Source organism: Pithys albifrons, chromosome 11 (genome assembly GCF_047495875.1).
Source record: "Pithys albifrons albifrons isolate INPA30051 chromosome 11, PitAlb_v1, whole genome shotgun sequence".
Lineage (NCBI taxonomy): Eukaryota > Metazoa > Chordata > Aves > Passeriformes > Thamnophilidae > Pithys > Pithys albifrons.
In genome coordinates, this window is record NC_092468.1 from 6,378,999 (window position 1) to 6,397,472 (window position 18,474).

Consider the following 18,474-nt stretch of genomic DNA (forward strand, 5'->3'; position numbering starts at 1 on the left):
AGCAACAAAAAGCTCTAATGCAATCAAGTGGTTAATAGGACATGCTACTAATTATGGACAGGAAGAGAATCAAAGACAGGATTTCTTGTGTAGTTCTCCAGGTTTAGGCAAAACAAAACAAAAAACCAAAATACAACATTATTTAGTTTTCAGCATTTAGCATACATGCAAACTACTGAAAAATATATGCTCATTAATTTACCTGCATCCACTGCTGGACTGATTGTGTTCAGAGTTTGCAATCATCAGACTAAATGCATTTGAACTTGAACTAGAATGACGAAAAAATTGAAAAATATTAGTATTAGAAAACCTAACAAACAACTTCTAGTTCACTTTAGCTTTGTATTTTCCTATTAATGACTGGCTACCCAGGAAAAAAGACGCCAGAACCCAAACTTTAAAAGCTTCTGCATGGTACAACCAACGGAAACTACAGCTGTTAAACATTTGTCTAAGAAACATAACTTGAGTTGGAAGGGACCTGTAAGGATCACCAAGTCCAACGCCCTGGTCCTTCCAGGCCTACTCAGAAGGTGGTTCTCACTATAGTTGTGCTCTCTACAGGAAACTATTATTTAAAAGACTAAAATGGAACAGTTGCATCCTAATACAAAAGAATAAACTGACAGTTTTGATACACAATTACAGAAGTTAGTTTAGAAGAAAACATATAAATGGGTAACTTAAACACACAATGATGAGAATACAGATGCAAATGAAGCTGGCCATACAGAAGACTCAACTTCAAAAAGTCATTAATGACCAAAAAAAATGGTGATGTATTTTAAGATGAGCTACTACCTTTTATGACAGTCTGAAGACTCCATGAGCATTGCTGAATCCTTTCCATTTTCATCAGATTCATGGCCATGAGAATCATGCCCACTTGAATAGTTTTCATTTGTGTCATTTCCACTGAAGTCATTCCCACTGGAGTCGTTCCCACTGGATCCACTGCTCATCTCAATATCTTCCTGAAGAACTGCATGAGAGTGTTCTGGCTTTGGCTGAATTTCTGAATCTTCACCAATCATCTGGTTATGGTTATTTGGAAGTCCAGGATAGTCACTCATTTTTTGTTGGTCTTTTGAAGAGAATGACAGAGAAATGTCTGCACTTACACCAGGCTGGTGCTCAGGACTCTGCTCTCCTGTGCTGGAGTAGAATCTGCAGAACTTGATACAGTCTGTGGGACACTCATCAGAAACACTGCCGAGATCAAGAGCAAATCAAGCCATATTCAGAATTTTCTCTCTGTGCAAACTCTGTTTGGAAGTACAGATGCACAAACCTGAGAAGGAAGGGAAGGAAGAAAAAAATATTATTTTCTCATTTGTCTTGCTGACAGACTGGAATTCACGTAACTGTAGAAAGTAAAAAAGTATAGTTATGGTTAACATTCAGCATTTGAATGGTGAAAAGCTAAACTGTAGATCTCACAACCTTTTATCATGGAAAAAGTATTTATTTTTTTAGTAATCTCCACAAAAAAGGAAGTTGAATAAACATGAAAAACTCCTTAAAAGTTTGCATATTCCCTTGTTTTCCATTTTCCTACTTGACACTTTTACTGCCTGCATTTGGACAAAAACTGTTATTATTTTCAGTGAAATCCTTCCACTGGCTTCCCATTTACCTTGGTAAACAAAAAAATTACATTCAGACAACAGAGCTTTGCTTACTTGGTTTGGAGGTCGTTTGGGTGGTTATTTTATGTTGGGTTTTTTAAAATACATAGTCTTGGCTTTGTTCCTTTGAGATCAGTTCTGTCATTTTGACCAATTCTTCATTTCTTTCTTTGTACAAGAGCCATGTAGGCAGGGAGACAGATCACACCACAGGAACAGGGAGACTAAGCACATAAACTCGCCTATTTATCAACAACAAAAATTCTAAGACATAAATAACCCTGAGATTTATCTACTGATTATTGTTAACTTTGGAGGGGATGTGATAAAAATTGTTTAGAAAAGTCAAGTTTAAACAAACAAAAAAATCAGCGTGAATTTAAGAACAGACTAATACTGAAGTACCATCAAAAGAGAAGTACTAGAGAGCTGTTCAACTTTATGAATAAAATAATCATATTTAATCTGACGCACATCCTCATCTGTCAGCAACCCACAGAGAACAACAATACTGCAAAACTATGAACTAAGATTCTCTGAACTATGTAATTCATCATCAGGGAAAAAAGGGGCTGTTTTCTGGACAACAGAACCATGTTTGTTCCTTCCTTTTTGTTCCTTTAAAATATTCAAGATTACACTTTTTGACTAATAGATCTCTGACTGGAGTAACAAAGCCAACAAAAAAAATCATAACTAAGTTAATATTAAGTGCAGCAGCTTAAATAAATATTTATATTTTTAGAAAGACTATACCAGAAAACATTCACAATATTAATTTAAAACACACTACAATTCAACTCCCCCTAAAACAAAACCACATTGAAACTACTTTCTTACCCTCCTAACCGATGTTTTTTCAGACACTTTATTTTTTACAGAAAATATTACTCCTCTCCCTGTTTGGCCAAAGTAATAAGCAAAGTATCTGCTTTCTCTTGAAAGGGGAAGGAGGAAGTGTAGTTTAAGGACATTCATTTAAGCTATCAGTAATGGTATAAAAATAGAAATAGGGTATTTTTTCTTTACAAGTTTATTCACTAGTACTTCAACATAGCTAATAATAAAAAAACCCTTTGGTTAGAGCAAAATACACTGACATTTCACTTCTGCATGTATTTATTTCAGGTACCCCAGTCCAGACAAAACAACATCCTGCTATGCTGTTGTATTGAACAGTGCTATACAGGCAGTAAATTACACTTCAGGAGCTCTAACAGTTTTTTCCGGACCAAGTTAACCACTTCTGTCCTAAAAATTACATAACTGGAACTTGCAATAAAAGAGTATTTACTCTTGGATGAAACTCTAGTATTATGTCACAATGGCATATACTCTGGTGGCCAATGATTAACTAGACTGGACAGTTCACCTCTAATTTAATCTCCCTGACAGAGTGAGCTCACACTTTCCCCTGCCTTCCTTATATGGACACCTGAACCCGGTTCTGGCCCTGGTGAGAGTCCACTCTGGCCACGCAGCTCCCCCGTGAGCCTCATTGCCCAGGGGTCAGTGCTGCCCAGGAATCAGTGCTGCCCACCCATTGCCCGCAGTGCCACAGCCTGGGCTCACCCACACCAGCATAACCATGGCTGGCTTGGTGTGAGAGCCACCAAAAACACCACGGGGCTTGGGAGAGCGGATGTGGAATGTGGCACAGGGAACACCTGCATGGACAGCACGAGACAAGCCTCCTGTTGCTGCAAAGGTAAGGAGCATTTTATACAGGTGTTATTCCATTCTCACCCAGGAAATGCTCTTACTACGTCAAGTACTGTACAAACAAGAGCATCTGTCTGGTTAAATATCTGAAACCACTCTCAAGAAGCCACTTGCCATGTGTCATCTGTACTATTATTTGTCAGAGGGCACTGAGGTAGTAAACTTCTATGAAGGATTCAGTGAGGAAAGACACTCCAGCAAACTCCTCCGTCAGTAGTGGAGTGAGTGCCTTTTTACCCTCACTGTGAAGGTTAAGGGTCAGAGAGCACCTACAGCATTTTGTCCACTTCAAATAAATGCCTTATGCTCACCAAAATTACACAAATTAACCACATCATTATTCAAATGAAGCTTTTGGAATAAAGGCAGCCATACCATCACCTTAAAAGAGGTCTGACAAATTCAAGGCAAGATCTAACATTTCTCATACTATATTCTGTGTCCAAGGCTGGAGTTCCCTTCTGCTTTCCTGACAAAATGCTACATGGAAAGAGCTTTAGACACAAGAGAAAAATATACTGTCATACCCAAAACAACACTATCTGCTGGTAAACTATGTTATATGCTTTCTTTGGAGACAGGGGAAAAAAGATCTCTCAAAATAAAAAAAACCAAAACCCAACAACAAACCAACAACTTTGGGCTGCTGCATTTAATCCTGTAAAGAAAACTATGTAAACCACTATTGACAGGTTTATAAGCAGGAACCAGAAGACAGCCCTAAATTCCCTAAAGATAATTAGTATCACGGTAAACATATCAGTAAAATTCTGCTATTTATGGGAAGAACAATGATTGCACCACAGCTTTCCTATTCTGGATGTACACCATTTTGTGTGTTAGTCTTCAAGAGTATTGCATACGCTGTGGCATTTCCAGCCTTAAGAGTTGCCTGCAAGTTGGGGTTTTTTGACACAATCTTTTTTTGGAAAATTGTTTTCCCAGTCTTTTCTTTAATCTGTGGAAGTTTAAGAGGTAATGAAAATGTGTCCTAGCTAGCATGTAGAGTCTTAACAGTTTGAAATTCTGAGCTGTTAAACCACTGATGAGTAATTTTTTCCACCTCTAAATATCATCTATTGTCTCATCCCCTTCCTTCCTTCCCTGACACCTAGGCCAGCTTCTGCCAGATATGTGTAGAAAACTTCACTAGTCTTTCCTTAGGTGGAAGAGAATTGTTCCCTATATATATATATATATGTGTAAGCTGTCCAATAAGTTCTGAAGAATTTCCTGTGTCACCTTGAACAAGAGTTGATTGATTCAGTGACAGTGAAGATTTCAGGTTTTTTAAAAAATTTTTATTTTAAGCAGTAAGTTTAAATGAAGACAATCACCAGCAGAAAAGAAATAGATACTGACCCTTAGGAGAGACTATGTCAATGCTCTTCCTCTTGATATCTGGCAGAAACGTGTGTCAGGAACACCTAAGCCTTGTTACCTCTAAGTACGAACATGCCAGAGCTCTGCAGTTTTGCCCACACCAACTATCAATGCAGTTCCCACACAACTACACTGCATCCCAAGGACTATCATGCCTGAAGCAAAAATGAATAGCTGAGTAATGGAGGTGAGACAAGTGTGACCTCCTTAAAGGCATCTTTGAAAAAGACCTGGCTCAGCTCCTTGAGGTGGAATGGTGCTCTTAGGCAGGATGGGAAGATTGATGTCACTGAAAGTCAGTCTTGCACAAAATTTCTTCTGTGTCAAAACCTCAAAAGTCTCAGTGCCAGAGGCACATTCCAGAGTAAGGAGTACAGGAAGAGTAAACAGGAAGGAAACAAAATACTATGATAAATTTGCAAGAGCTTCTGGGAAAGAAGGAAGAGTGTTTCTAAAGCAAGACTTTGTATAATAATAAAAAGAAAGTCCAAGATTCCCCCAAAGTAGCAATGTTAATATATGCAGTAACTTTGGAGAGATTTTTCTAAGAGACTGGAGTAACTGTGAGGAAGAACAGCCTGGCAATAACCCTACACCATGCTCTGTGCCTGTAATTTAGACAAGAATGATGCAGCTGGCCAGACTTCACTCTCAGGCAGAGAAAGACCTTAAGTGGAACATCTGCATGCACACGCAAGCACTTCAGGAGCACAGAGAGTCAGACATCACAAAAAGATTAATTAACTTTGAACCTAATCTCAGCCAAAATGACATAATAAATTGCACATATTCATCCCACTCATATGCTTGAATAAATTCCCAATCACTAACCAAACAAGACTGGAAAGGCAAAAGCTGGCGCACTTTCCCAGTCTGAGCTTGTCTCCCGTTACCAGGCTGAGGAAGGTAATTACAGCCCATAATAAGCTCAGCAAGCATCTGAACATTGAAACAGAAAAGGGCTCTTTTAGGTTTGATCTTGAGACAAGTACATTAAGGCAGTTTTTTCTTTATTTTCTGCTCCATCTTTCTACACTTTTAAGGGGGTTGTCGGTTTTGATTCTGTAAATAAAAACTTTTTTAAAATACTAAATTGACATCAGTCAAGCTTGATTTTAAGGTAACTGGCTCACGAAGAAACCCCTTTGATTCATATGGACAGAGCAAGTCTTCCAAAGTCCCTCTGGCAAAGACTAGAGCTCTTTAAGATCCTGATGCAGTGTATGAAAAAGGCAACATGATTCCTCTGAGCACTCAAAACAAATGTGGGCATTGATATGCCAGGTTAGATGTGCAGCAAATGTCTGTCTTCTGGTTATTCATTAGCTACAGTAGCTCCTTTATCCCTCAGTAAGACAAAGCAAACAGCCTGAACTTTAACATCCCCAGAAATACACACCAAAAAATGTATGGACAAAGGATGGAAGAAGTAACTGAGCTTTTATTTCTGGAAAAAAAACCCTCAAGGACCGAAAAACACCAAGGAGGTGAATGTGTTTTGAAACTATAGTATTTAAATACAAAAATCTTTTTTCAGCAGAGATCTGATTATATTCAGATAACAGAATTTTCCAGATTTCTTTTCACACAAAACCTATGTTTAGAACTGGCATTTGAAGAATAAGAAATTAACAAACCAGAGTCAAAATTATCCAATTCAAGAACTGAATAAGAGGAAAACATCTTAAGATTTGAGTCTAAATTTGTAACTACTATGAACTTACCAATATTCCCAATGAAGCAAGAGGCACACCACAGTTTATGACTGCAGACATGTGAATATTCTCCTCTCTAAAGGAGACATTCCTAATGGTCAGGAATAAATTTTACTAAAGATCTTATCAACAAGAAGGTTTCCCACATGTCTTCTGGATTTGTGCTTTGCAGAAGTTTTCTCATGTGTATGACAAATAATTAGCAAGGGTTTAATCACATCATGCCATTTTAGAGATAACTGAAAATTAACATCTACAATGAATGCATTCTCCCTGTGCAATTAGACAATAATTAAATACTTGCTAGTAGCAAAACGTTACGAGAAGATGTTGATGAAAAACAAGCAAGGATCCAGTAAGTGACTTGTTCAACTGCACGACTTTACCAACAACATTGAGAGCTTTGTTTTTCTATCAAGAGACAACAATTAACAGAATACCTTCACTAGGACATTTTCTAGGAAGGGGGAAAAGAAAAAGGTGACAATATTCTCAGATTTCACTACAAGAAACAATAACAAAGATGCTCAGTAATTCCCTGCAGTACAAAAAAAAGAAGATAAACTTTCTTTTTTCACCAGGTTTCTCATCTCACTTCCAGTAATTATAAACTACTTTTGTCCTTTTTCTTAATAAGCAGTGTGGTGCAACTCAATTTTCTACTTCTGTCAGTAAAACCATCAACATCTAATAGATTACAAGGGCTTTCATAAAATCTGAATTTCACAGTATTCATTTTACAATTTGTTGATAAGGATTCACCTTTCAGTTCAAGATAATCTGAACACAAGTCTCTTATTTAAATAAAAGTTGGCAGTATCTTTAAAGGTCATCCTCATTAAGCACTGCTCACAGCTGCCACTTTACAACAAGACATAGCCCTGCTCCAGAGCCACCCAAGTGCCACCCTGAATTCACAGCAGCCCCAGACAGGAAGGAATCAGCACCAATCAGGGCCCTCACACCCACAGTAAGGATGATTCCGACCAGGTTGTGTCCTGAGTGAAGAAACTCTAACCTGAATTTAAAAATAAGTATGGTTTTATGCTAAAAATGTTTTAGCTTCAAATAAGGTTAACTCCCAGTTCATAATTGTTCTGAATGAGTATAGATATGACTGAAATACCAGTTTTAAGATAAAATACAGAACAACATGTTTTCTGCACAAGGTGTAGAGGGGCAGGAGGGGACGTATCATTCTATTGACATGAATCACAACAATTCTGTGTGTTTCTTACCTGTTTTTAATATGGAAAGTTGGTGAAAGTGTTTATCAAGCTCCCTCCCAGCTAGCATCAAAAGCATGAGGTGCCCAGGTCCAGTCTCCCACATGCATTTAAGTCTTGTCTCATCCTCTTCTACTGGAAATCTTTGACCATTACAGAGTCCGGACACCTCTATAACTATAAAATATAAAAGAAATACCTGGGCCCCCCAACAGTGTCCTCTTCAAACAGATACCAGAGAGATGTTCACAGCTATGTCATGCCTATGCAGATAAATGTTGGTTAAACATGAAATTGTCACATAGCAGAGGAATAAGACACAAATTTGCATTTTAAACACTTTTGGTCTAAAATAAGGTCTTGCTGTGCTTTAAAACAACAGAATCTTCCATGCTAGATAAAGTAACCCTTAGGATTCACAATCAGAGTGGTACCATCTATGCACAGTCTGCATGGGCTGACACACCCAATGCCTGGGGGGTCAGCAGGAGCTCCAAGGGTGGCTGCAATGCCATTTTACCACCTGATCTAAACACATCTACAGCTCTGTGGGCTTGGTGTGGGCACTGAAGGTTTTACAAGTCAGATGCAAATTTCAATTCACATAATGGTTGAGGTCAGAAGAGACCCCTGGAGGTCTCCTGTCCAGTCCCCTGCTGAGGCAGAGTTACCTGGAGCAGCCTGCGCAAGACCACCTACAGAGACTTTAGAATATCTCCAAGGCTGGATATTCCATAGTCTGTCTGGGCAATCTACTCACTCAATCTGCTCTGTTCCAGCGCTCACTCACCCTGACAGTAAAAAAATGCTTCTTTATGGCCAGAAGGCTGGACTAAAAAAGCTCATTAACAATATTATTCTTCCTAATAAAAACAATTTCTCAAGAGAGACACTGAGAATTTTGACGTAAAAACAAATAACTGAAAGCTCTTCTATCAAATCTGGGAAACCAAGTCTGTTGGTACATGTCATTGCCATGTAGCACTAAGAAATGGCAGAATAAAAACATAAGTTCAGAAGATCAACATTTGTGTGGCAAACAGTTACATCACTTTAAGTGCTTCATTTGAATATGAAGAAGAAATGTTTGGAACAAAAATCTGGAACAGTGATCAAATCCCAAGCTAACCACTTTGGAAGAGAGCCCATGCTGACAAGCCTTAATTTAACATGCTGCATGTCTACTAACTGTTAAAAGTACATTTGTGTTGGCCACATTTAAGGAAGAACTTATTCACAACATTCCATTCTGCATAACACTGCAGAGCCAATAGGAGTTTCAAATACTCCTATTATGATACAAACTTGTATATATTGGTTCTTTAAATGTTTTGCTTCTGTTTTTATCACAAATTGATAAAATAGGGTTTAAATTACAAGCTTTCTACTTCTGACCACAAGAAGTGTTGGAAATTGCTGTATCCAGAACTACTTTCAGGTTTCACAATTTTTAGCTTGGACACTGAAAACATGGAATGTCTTAAAGCACTACTTCAATCTTTGTTTAAAGGCATCTCTTCCCATTCCCTCACTCTTAACTCTCTGTAAAATCTTCTTAGGTTAAAAAAGTAAAAAAGGTTTAACAAAGTCCAGGTTTGAAGAGGATATTCACAGTAGCTCATGTACCATTTTAATTGTGTCTCATATTGGCTTCATCTACTTAGCACATTTAAACAGACATTAAGAAAAAATGGTTCTCATAAACTACTTAAAATTCTCATTATAAGCCTTTCTACAATTTAACTGAAGAGAAGACAAACTACAGCAAAAGAATTTTTATCTGAAACAAAATTCCTGCTTTGAATGACTTGTATTTAAACAGTGTGAACAGAACTGAGGAGGTAAAATCTAATCTTCTGTTTTACTATTATTTAACAGAGGAAATGTACAGCTGGCCTAGTATGCCCAGATCCCAAAGAACTGACTTCACCTATGGATGGCATCTCAAATAAGGTCCTTTCCATGGAAGGAAGTCTAATTTGTTCAGTTTACAAATAATACAGAACTTGTGACATTTCCCTGGATATTGACATATGTCTGTTCTAAGCACAGAAGACTTCAAATATTAGAGAGGAGTGAACAACCTGCTTTAGGGAACACACCTGAATTACAGGATGCAAACCAAGCTGAACCAAGTTCACTTTCTGCAGAGAACTGAAGTCACACCTGGAGCATTAAAAAGAGAATGTTGTGAGCTTTTAGGACCAATTCAGATCACATTTTGTAGCCACAGAAAAACAGGTTTTTTCCAGTCACTTAGACTAAACAGACCTTATAGTGTTAATCCCCAAAATCTCAGCTAAATTGCATCTGTATTACAATATTACAGTACTATCAGACCAGCTTTCCTCTCATGGGCCAACACTGTCCCATCATCACATCACATACAACAAAACCACAGGATAAATGTTCTCTGCATCACAGATTAGGTGCTTCTACCATTCCCCTTTAAGCTCTCATGTTTCCTTTTTTTTGCTCCAATAACAGTCCACTTTTCCACAATTTGAAAGCAGAGCACAACTGACCAAAAAATACTGTTGGAAACTATGACTTGCTTTTCTAAATCAAAGCTTGGAAGGCTAAGATTTTCCCTTCTCCTCCTGAGCTATCATCCTGATTAGATGAGTAACAGTAGCTACTTTGTTTTTTCTCATCCTTGAAAGTTCTTTAAGACCTGCAACAGCAATCAAAAGACTGGAAGTTACTAAAAGCCTTTGCATAGCAAACATTACAGATGTAGCACTTGATACTGATATTACGCTACATTTAAGTTTCACACAGATTTAGAGAAGCCACATAATTTCCTTGTCCTTCACGATTTATACAGGTCTTTAAAAATTTAATGCCCCGAGGATTTCTATTTTTCAGCAGTCTGACATTACAGTTGAAAGGAAACACAGAATAGAGCAACAACAAACACACATTAAAAAAACACAGTTCTGACTCACTAGGAAAGCACTGATATTACAGATCACTTTCTTAGGGAGAGCACAAAACACTCACCTTAATGAATGCACTAATCCTGATCTCTCCAAATCTGAAAATGTCATTAATATATTCCTATAAAAAAAGAGAACATCAAGTTTTATGAGCAAGATAAAAAATTATCATGAATGATAAATCAAGTCCATTTAATAATGCAGTACAAGTCCAACCGTGTAAAATACGCATTCCACAGATGAAGAACAGTTATAAAGACTACAATACAAAATGAGAGAAAATACAAGAAATTTTACTGAGAAAAATATTTATTATTGTAAACTAGCTTCTAAATTCATTCCTTGAGTAATGCGGAGAGTGACTATCTACCAAATTCCAAAATTCCATCTCCATGATCTTCATTTATTGTTAGAACATTGCTTAGATAATACAGATATTAACACAGTGTGTTTCAAAATGCTGAGAGCATCCAGCTGAAGAATTAGTATTATCTGGTATAAAATTTGGGATCACATTTATGTTTCTTCTTCTTCTTCTTCTGTGGGTTACAATCTTAAAACACTTCACCACCAAAATACAAATTCCAAATTAAGCTCAGCAGATGAAAAGCTTCTGAGAGATAATTCAACCAAAAGTACTGACATCATGACCAAGATTAGTTTCAAATTCCAACACACAAATATGCATTCTTAAAGCAACAGCTGTTCTCAAGTGGTGGTTTCTCAATGGCCCTAAGCTTATGTCACCTACTGCTTGTATTCCTTCCAGTTTCAGATTGGTTTTGCTGTTTCTGAAGCTGCTTGTTTTCCCTGTGGAGTAACTCCCAGTGAAAAGTCAGCCTAAGACAAGAGGACCAAGGCATCTCAGTTTGACTCTAAATAGCAGGATAGCAACAGCTGGTTGCAGTTGTCAAGGGAAAGGCTGTAAGAAGTTGCACAGAAATCTCCCCTTTTCCTCTTCTCCCAGAAAAGCAGTGAGGAAGAACCATTCCTCCATCATCTAGCAGGAATTGTTCTCATTTCTGCTAGACTAGAAACAAAGCTTACTTTATCCTTTCAGGTAAAAGGGGTCTGTGCTTGTTCTGCTATGCCCATGACCCCACTGAAGATTCCATAGTGGACCTGAACTGATCATTCTCAAGAGCCAAAGGAAACTTTCTCCAGTTTATTCCTTCACCTTGAATACTAAGCCATGGCCCTGAGCTAAGTTTAACTGCCAACAGGTTGCACATTTGCCATAAACCCCCAACCAAACACACTGCAGCCTGTGCCAAGACATCTTGTGAAGACTCTGAACACGGTTTCCTTCACCTGCCCCAAGCCAATTATTAGAATTTCCTCCAGTCTTACAATAGCTTCCTTCTTACAGGTAACTAAATTACTTGCACTCAGTGAGTGCGAATTTAAAAAAAAAGTTTCATTTTCTTTGTAACCATGAAATGCTATTCTCTTTCTGAGTAGAACTAGAGAAACTATTAAGCACACCAATATTCAGAACTCTAATACTTGCACGTGTCAGCTCTTGAACCTTTGGAAGAAAAAAAAAAAAGTAACAAAAATGATACAATTGAGATTGTCAAGTGTTGTCACAGAAAGCAAGGAAAAATTATGACACCCCACCATGCAGTCATATATTTTGCCTTTATTATAGATGAAACTAGATCAGAAGTATCTCAACACCATATTTCAACTTTAATGGCTGTTGACATCCTCATTGAGCAGCACACTTGCATCTCAATGGCTCCCCTCCCTTAAGGAAAAGGGCAGGATTTCACCATGGGGCAGAAGTTCCAGGCTTATGCTGCTCTTCAGACCCTTCTGCAGTTCACATCCTATTAAAGATTTCAATCAGAATGGAAGTCTCATTCTGGCAGACTCTGTGCCAAACAAATTCTAGTACACATTGCATCAGTAACACACTCCAAGAAGAGCAGCAGCCCAACAAACATGATGTCCTTGTCCCAGGAGTTGGGCGTATTAGTACTGAAATAAGAGCTCAAGTCACAGCAGAGTCCATGGTAGAGATGTAATTGAAACTGAGGAAGGGCTTTATATACTGAAAATCTTTGTAAAATTAAACTAAGCAGAACCCTAAAAGTACCTGTAATAAGGTCAAGCACAAAGCCTGTACTAAGATACAAAAGCTGCAAGGCATACAGAGAATAGGCAGCAAGACCAACAAAAAAAGAAAAGTACTGGACATGCTCATGACTTCATCTTGTCTCCCTAAGCTCCAATTAAGAAAAGTTACAGATGTCATTGCAGAAGCACAGTGAAGTGCCTTTGTTTCAGGACAGGACGTGAGAAAGGCAATGTAGCTTTGGATCCACTTTTAAAAAGCCAGTTCTACTTTAAAAAGCCATCTCTACAATGAAATCTCTATCTCTAACTATTTTATCTACAAGAAAAAAACAAGCATTAAGAATTATCATGGTATGCTCAAAAACAGGTGGAAGCAAACCTGAAATTTTCCCCAGACATTCTGGCATACAAATGAGCTCTTTCCCACCATCACATTTTTACAGGATCAACATTCGCACCAAACACCTCCAGCTCACACAATCTGCAGAATCTCCTAATACTCTTTCTCCAAGAAACATGCTCTCTGTATTTTAGTCCACTTGTCATGGAAACAGCATACTGGGTCTCTACACCTTCAGCACGCCTAAAAAATTTTCTTTTCTATTGGGAGAAAATGAAGAAAAAAGGAAAAACATACTCCATTATTATGTATTTTCTATAAGCAAACTTGTCTAAATCAGATGATCAAAAAATGTCAGTGAAATCAGAAGGCTTCTCCAGGACTATCACACACTGTTTCAGCAGCAGCTGAAAACATCTGCACAAAAACTTCTTGACCTTACAATAGCTTTCACACACAAATGCTTATAACCTCTCCTACATATGTGGATAAGCAGGGAAAACATGCACTTCAGAACAGCCTGTGCAATTTGCATGAAACTTTGTATACTAATGCTGTCCCTTTGCAACAATGCAAGAGGGAGAGAGGACCAAGTAAGAGGATTCTGTACAGGTACAAGTCCAGTGCAGGCACTCAGACAAAAAGACCCTGTCCACACTTATGAGACAACCTTAGAAATACAAAGCAGAAGGAGAGAAGCCTGCCCTGCCCGTGTTCCAGCAGTGCTGGCAGGCAGAGTACAGGCAGGCTGCACAAGTGTGCCTGGTGATGCACTAAGCCACTTACCAGCGCATGGGATCCCTGCCGTGTGCTCGGCATGTGGATCCCCATGTGTTCGGTGCCCTCCTACTACACATGGCTCTGGCTCACTGGCAGCCTCAACACTGTGCTCTGCAGAGTAGCTTCAAAGCCCCTCCACAGGCTTTGCAGACATACCCAAATCATCTGACTCTTCCTCATTTTGGTCCTCTCTGCCACACTGCATTTCACAAAAGTAGCCTGGGGCAACAAGAAATCCCAGCAACAGAGAGCAAAACTATTAGTCTATGAAGTGTGGGTTTGACTGTTACCTTCTCTTTTCCCACTCTTTAAACATACTTCACAGAATGAAATATGTTGCCTGTAACTGAAAAGAAATACCACCCCCACCCCCCATCCCCCTCAAAAAAACCCCAAATCCAAACCCTCTAAGTGTCAGAAGGTAGGGTTGTTCTTCACTAACCAGCAATTAGTAAGTAAAAGGTTGCCTGAACTGCCTGACCCCCACTGTGGCAGTGAGTGAGTTTAAGGCAGCAGTTAAAGCAGGAAAGTGGACAGACACCTTTTACACAGGACACAAAACATCAGTAGCATTACTTCCAAGGCCAGCATTTCCTGTATTCAACCTCATCTATACCCAAAAATGACAGTCAAAGCCCTTCAGAGTAATACAACAGTACCACAAAGAATGATGCAAGTATTAATCGACCCTTTGCTGTTCAGTGCTTGACAAGCTAAGTTAATACAAGAAATAGTCAAGCACTTTAAAATTTGTACTAGGGGGACATAACTGGATGTGGAAAGTATGAATGCAACAAGACAATCCAGTTAGAAAGCTCTGTAACCCACTACCCTCACAGAGGAATTCCAGGCATACAACCAAAACTGGACACAAAAATTCCTTTTCAGAAACACCTGATCATCTAGTAATTATGATGTGGTAACGTCATGAGTATAATACAGTGTCTACAGGACACTCATGCCAAGTATTACACAAGGCCTTGCTAAGAACAAGATGTTCCCTTTTAACATAGGCCAACCATAGCAACCCTATAGAAAACACTACAGTTGATCTAGACTAGTGATAATTTACTTGTTCTACTGGCTACTGGTAATATACTTGCTTTAAAACTGCACCAAATATACCTCATCTCACAGCAACTTGCTCATGTGCTTAGACTTTAAAGGGTTAAAGAAAGGTTTTCTGCAGTAAAGTATATTCTAATACTGTAAAGATGTTAGAGAAGTCAGGGTGTGGCCAGAGCCCAGGAAAAAGAAAACTGGTATATCAGTCTGTATCTAAGCCAAACACTTCCTGGTCATAATAAAGTCTGAGGGAGAAGAAACATCCAGAACTCTACTGCCAATCACTTTCCCCATTTCACACTATTCTCGTACTTTGGCTCCATCAACATCTCAGTTTATTCAAAATACTTATTATTATAAAAATGTATTGTTTAGGGACAGGATCAAACAAGTTTACTTGATAAACTGAATTGTTACATATTTTAATCTTATGACTGGGAGAAGAAAGAGTGGAGAAGGCAGGATGCCAAGAATATGCTCTCTCTTTAATGCTTCTGAGGAAATCCAAAAGGAATAAAAGTAAGCTGTAAAAATGAAGACTACTTAGATGTTCACTGACAGCATTCATGGGCTAAGACAAACAGAGGAAGCCTGCAATAAGGCAAACCAACTGACAAATAAATAAAAAGCCCAATAAAACTTTGGGGTCTTTGAGTTGCAAATGAAACCAGAAAACTTACAGAATCTGAAGTGCACAAAAGCCAAAAACCCGCTTTCTATGCTTTTACCTTCTGGACTACATCAAGCCAAACTACACTTCTTCACTGCACAGTGTTTGACACTTATGATAACGACCCAACTAGAGTATTTTCCCTTCTACCTTGAAATAAACACGTGAAATAGTCAAAAACCTACCAAAACCTGAAGAGTATTACTTTTTTCTTCTACTCTAGGTCAAAGGTCATCTCTTTTCCTCTCTGTGTTCCCAGTGAGGTAAGCAATCTCCACAGTTCAGAATCATGACCCCACACCTCAGGACAGTGCCCTAATCACTTAACAGCAAGCTCTGGATGAAGCGAGGACACAGTCCAGTTCTCCAGCGAAACTGTCTCACTTTGCAGAAATAATGCAAGTTTCAGAAACAAAGGGCAAAAAAGAAAGATTCCAAAGCATGCAAACATATAGAAGCACAAGCAAGAAGTAACTTGTGGGCATTCTCCAATCAAACTGTGGTTGAAACAAAACTGGCAACTTGAAACAGTTTCTCACTACACTTAATCAGGTTTTTACTCTATTTTTGACAGATAGTCTTCCTGCTAGAACCATTACAGAATTTCCACTTTTCTCCCTTTAATTGCGGTAGCTATTCAATCTCAGATGTACAAGACAGTAAATCTTAGAGTCTTACATGTGGAAAAGAAAGACGAAAGGTTACAAGAAAGATGGAGAAAGATTTTTATCAGGGCCCACAGTGACAGGACAAGGGGCAATGCCTTGAAACCGCAAGAGGGTAGACTTAGTCTGGACATAAAGATTAAACAGTTGGACTGGATGATTTTGAGGCCTCTTTCAATCCTCATGATTTTGTTTTTTCAAAACCCTTCAATGCACTGTCTCAGCCAAGCACCTGTTTCACTGGAATACACTTGCAAAGTGCTACAGTTTCCAAGCACCAGAGACTTCACACTGACATCTCAGCAGGCTTTTCAAGCTCCCGTGGTACCCTGAGAAGTGCACTACTCTATCCTAACCTATTACAGAACGTCAGATGTGAAGTGTCAACTTGACTGTTACCATATTGCTCATCTATTTGCATGAAACTGTACTTACATAAACTGTTTTGTAATCACGCATGTAATAGCATGCGACTAATGTGAGCAGCAGCACAGCCACACCGTCTCAAGGCACAGAGTCCTTAAACTGCAGGCAGCACAACCCCCCCCCAAACGGACAGCACCTGTTGCCCGTTCTACCTGTGGCTCCCGCACCGCCGCAGCGCTGCGATTCTGTTGCTCGGAGCCACACAGTTCCCTACGTGAAACACCGGCGGGGCACAGCGCTGTCTGTCGCTCGGTGCCGCTTCCCACACCGGGACACGCGTGTCCGGAGGTGCCGCCCGCGGCCGCCAGAGCGGAGCCCTCCGGGGGAACCGAGACCGGGACCGGCCCCGCCGCTCCCCCCGAGCCCCGCGCCGGATGCGGGCGGGGGCACCGCCGACCCCCCGAGCCCCAGCCCGGCCCGCACCGCCGACCCCCCGAGCCCCAGCCCGGCCCGCACCGCCGACCCCCCGAGCCCCAGCCCGGCCCGTACCGCCGACCCCCCGAGCCCCAGCCCGGCCCGTACCGCCGACCCCCCGAGCCCCAGCCCGGCCCGTACCGTCGCCCCCCTGAGCCGCAGCCCGGCCCGCACCGCCGCCCTCCGGAGCGCTCAGCTCCCGTTCCAGCCCCCGCCGTGCGTGGGTGTGTCCGTGCCCCCCGCTCCCGACCGCGCTGAGCTCCGCACCCGCTCCGGGCAGGGACCCACGGCCACGGACTCACGGCCAGGGACCCGCGGCCGCTTCCTTCGCTGCGGGGCCGGCAGGCGGGGGGGGGGGGCGTGTCACAGCCGCCCCTCGCTCGGCTAAAAGCGAGCCCCACGCGCCCCCGCCGCTCCGGGCCGGGCTGGGGGGCGGCGGCGCGACGGTACCGGCGGGTGGGACCCCGCGGGACGGGAGGCGACCCGACCTCCCATCGCCTCGACAACGGGAAAGCCCCGGCGCGCGGGTTATGTAACCTCGGCCCGGCGACCGGGACAGGAGGAAGGGAGCCCTCGCGCCCCCCGTGCCCGCCGCCCCGTCCCGCCACCCCCCGCCCTGTCCCGGTGCCCGCGGGGAGCGCTCCGGGTGGGCCCGCACTCACCGCGCGCGACTCGTCCCGCGGCCCCGGCGCGTCCCGGCTGGCGCTTCATACGGGCAGAAACGTGACCGGCCGCCGCGCGCCCGCCCCGCCCGCGAGCCCATTGGCCGCGCGCGCGTGACGCCAGCGGGGCGCGGGGGCTGGGGCGGGGCGCGCCGCGCTCCCATTGGCTGCGCCGGCCGCCGCTCACTTTACATAAGCCTCACGTGTGGCACCATGTTTCCACCGACCGCCGCCACCGCCGCCGCCTCCCGAGCCTGCCCCGCAGCCGGCCCGCCCCTCCCCTGCTCTCCCCACCCCCGCGCTGCCGCCGCCGCTCGGAGCGCCGCTCACCGCCCGCCGCCGCGCTGCGCTCCCCCGGCCGCTCTGCCCTCCGTGCCGTGTCGGCCGCGCCCCCCGCTCGCCGCTGCCGGGCCCAGGGGGGCGCGGGTCACGTGACAGCCCCGGGGGAAGCGGCCCCGCCCCCGCCCGGCCGCCCGTGACGTGTCGCGCGCGCGCGCGCACAGTGACCGTTGGTGGCGGGGGCGCGCGCGGCCCAACGGGCCTCGTGGACCATCGTGGGCCATCATCATGGGCCCTCATGGACTGTCATGGGCCATCACGGGCCCTCATGGACTGTCATGGGCCATCACGGGCCCTCATGGGCCACCACGGCCCGGCACGGCGGCGGCTGCGGCGGGAGAGGCCGGGCAGGGGCTGGGCAGGCGGAGGCAGCGCCCGCAGCCCTCAGGGGTGGCTCGGTACACTTACATAAGGC

General features: G+C 42.4%; 1 protein-coding gene across 3 annotated transcripts in view; it reads right to left on the bottom strand.

Annotated features, from left to right (window-relative positions):
* The window catches only part of PER2 (period circadian regulator 2), a 45,728-nt gene extending 27,625 nt beyond the window's left edge, over nucleotides 1-18,103 (bottom strand). The window contains exons 1-6 of one of the 3 annotated variants that reach the window (XM_071566820.1): nucleotides 18,051-18,103; nucleotides 10,681-10,737; nucleotides 9,780-9,843; nucleotides 7,690-7,940; nucleotides 805-1,294; nucleotides 203-271 (exon numbers count right to left, since the gene is read on the bottom strand). In XM_071566820.1, coding sequence (XP_071422921.1) covers nucleotides 203-271; nucleotides 805-1,076 — 341 coding nt within the window. In that variant the 5' untranslated portion in view covers nucleotides 1,077-1,294; nucleotides 7,690-7,940; nucleotides 9,780-9,843; nucleotides 10,681-10,737; nucleotides 18,051-18,103. Of the gene's footprint in view, nucleotides 1-202; nucleotides 272-804; nucleotides 1,295-7,689; nucleotides 7,941-9,779; nucleotides 9,844-10,680; nucleotides 10,738-17,720; nucleotides 17,808-18,050 lie in introns of those variants that run through there. The other 2 variants (XM_071566819.1, XM_071566818.1) reach the window with 2 other exon arrangements.
* Nucleotides 18,104-18,474: the final 371 nt, after the last annotated feature.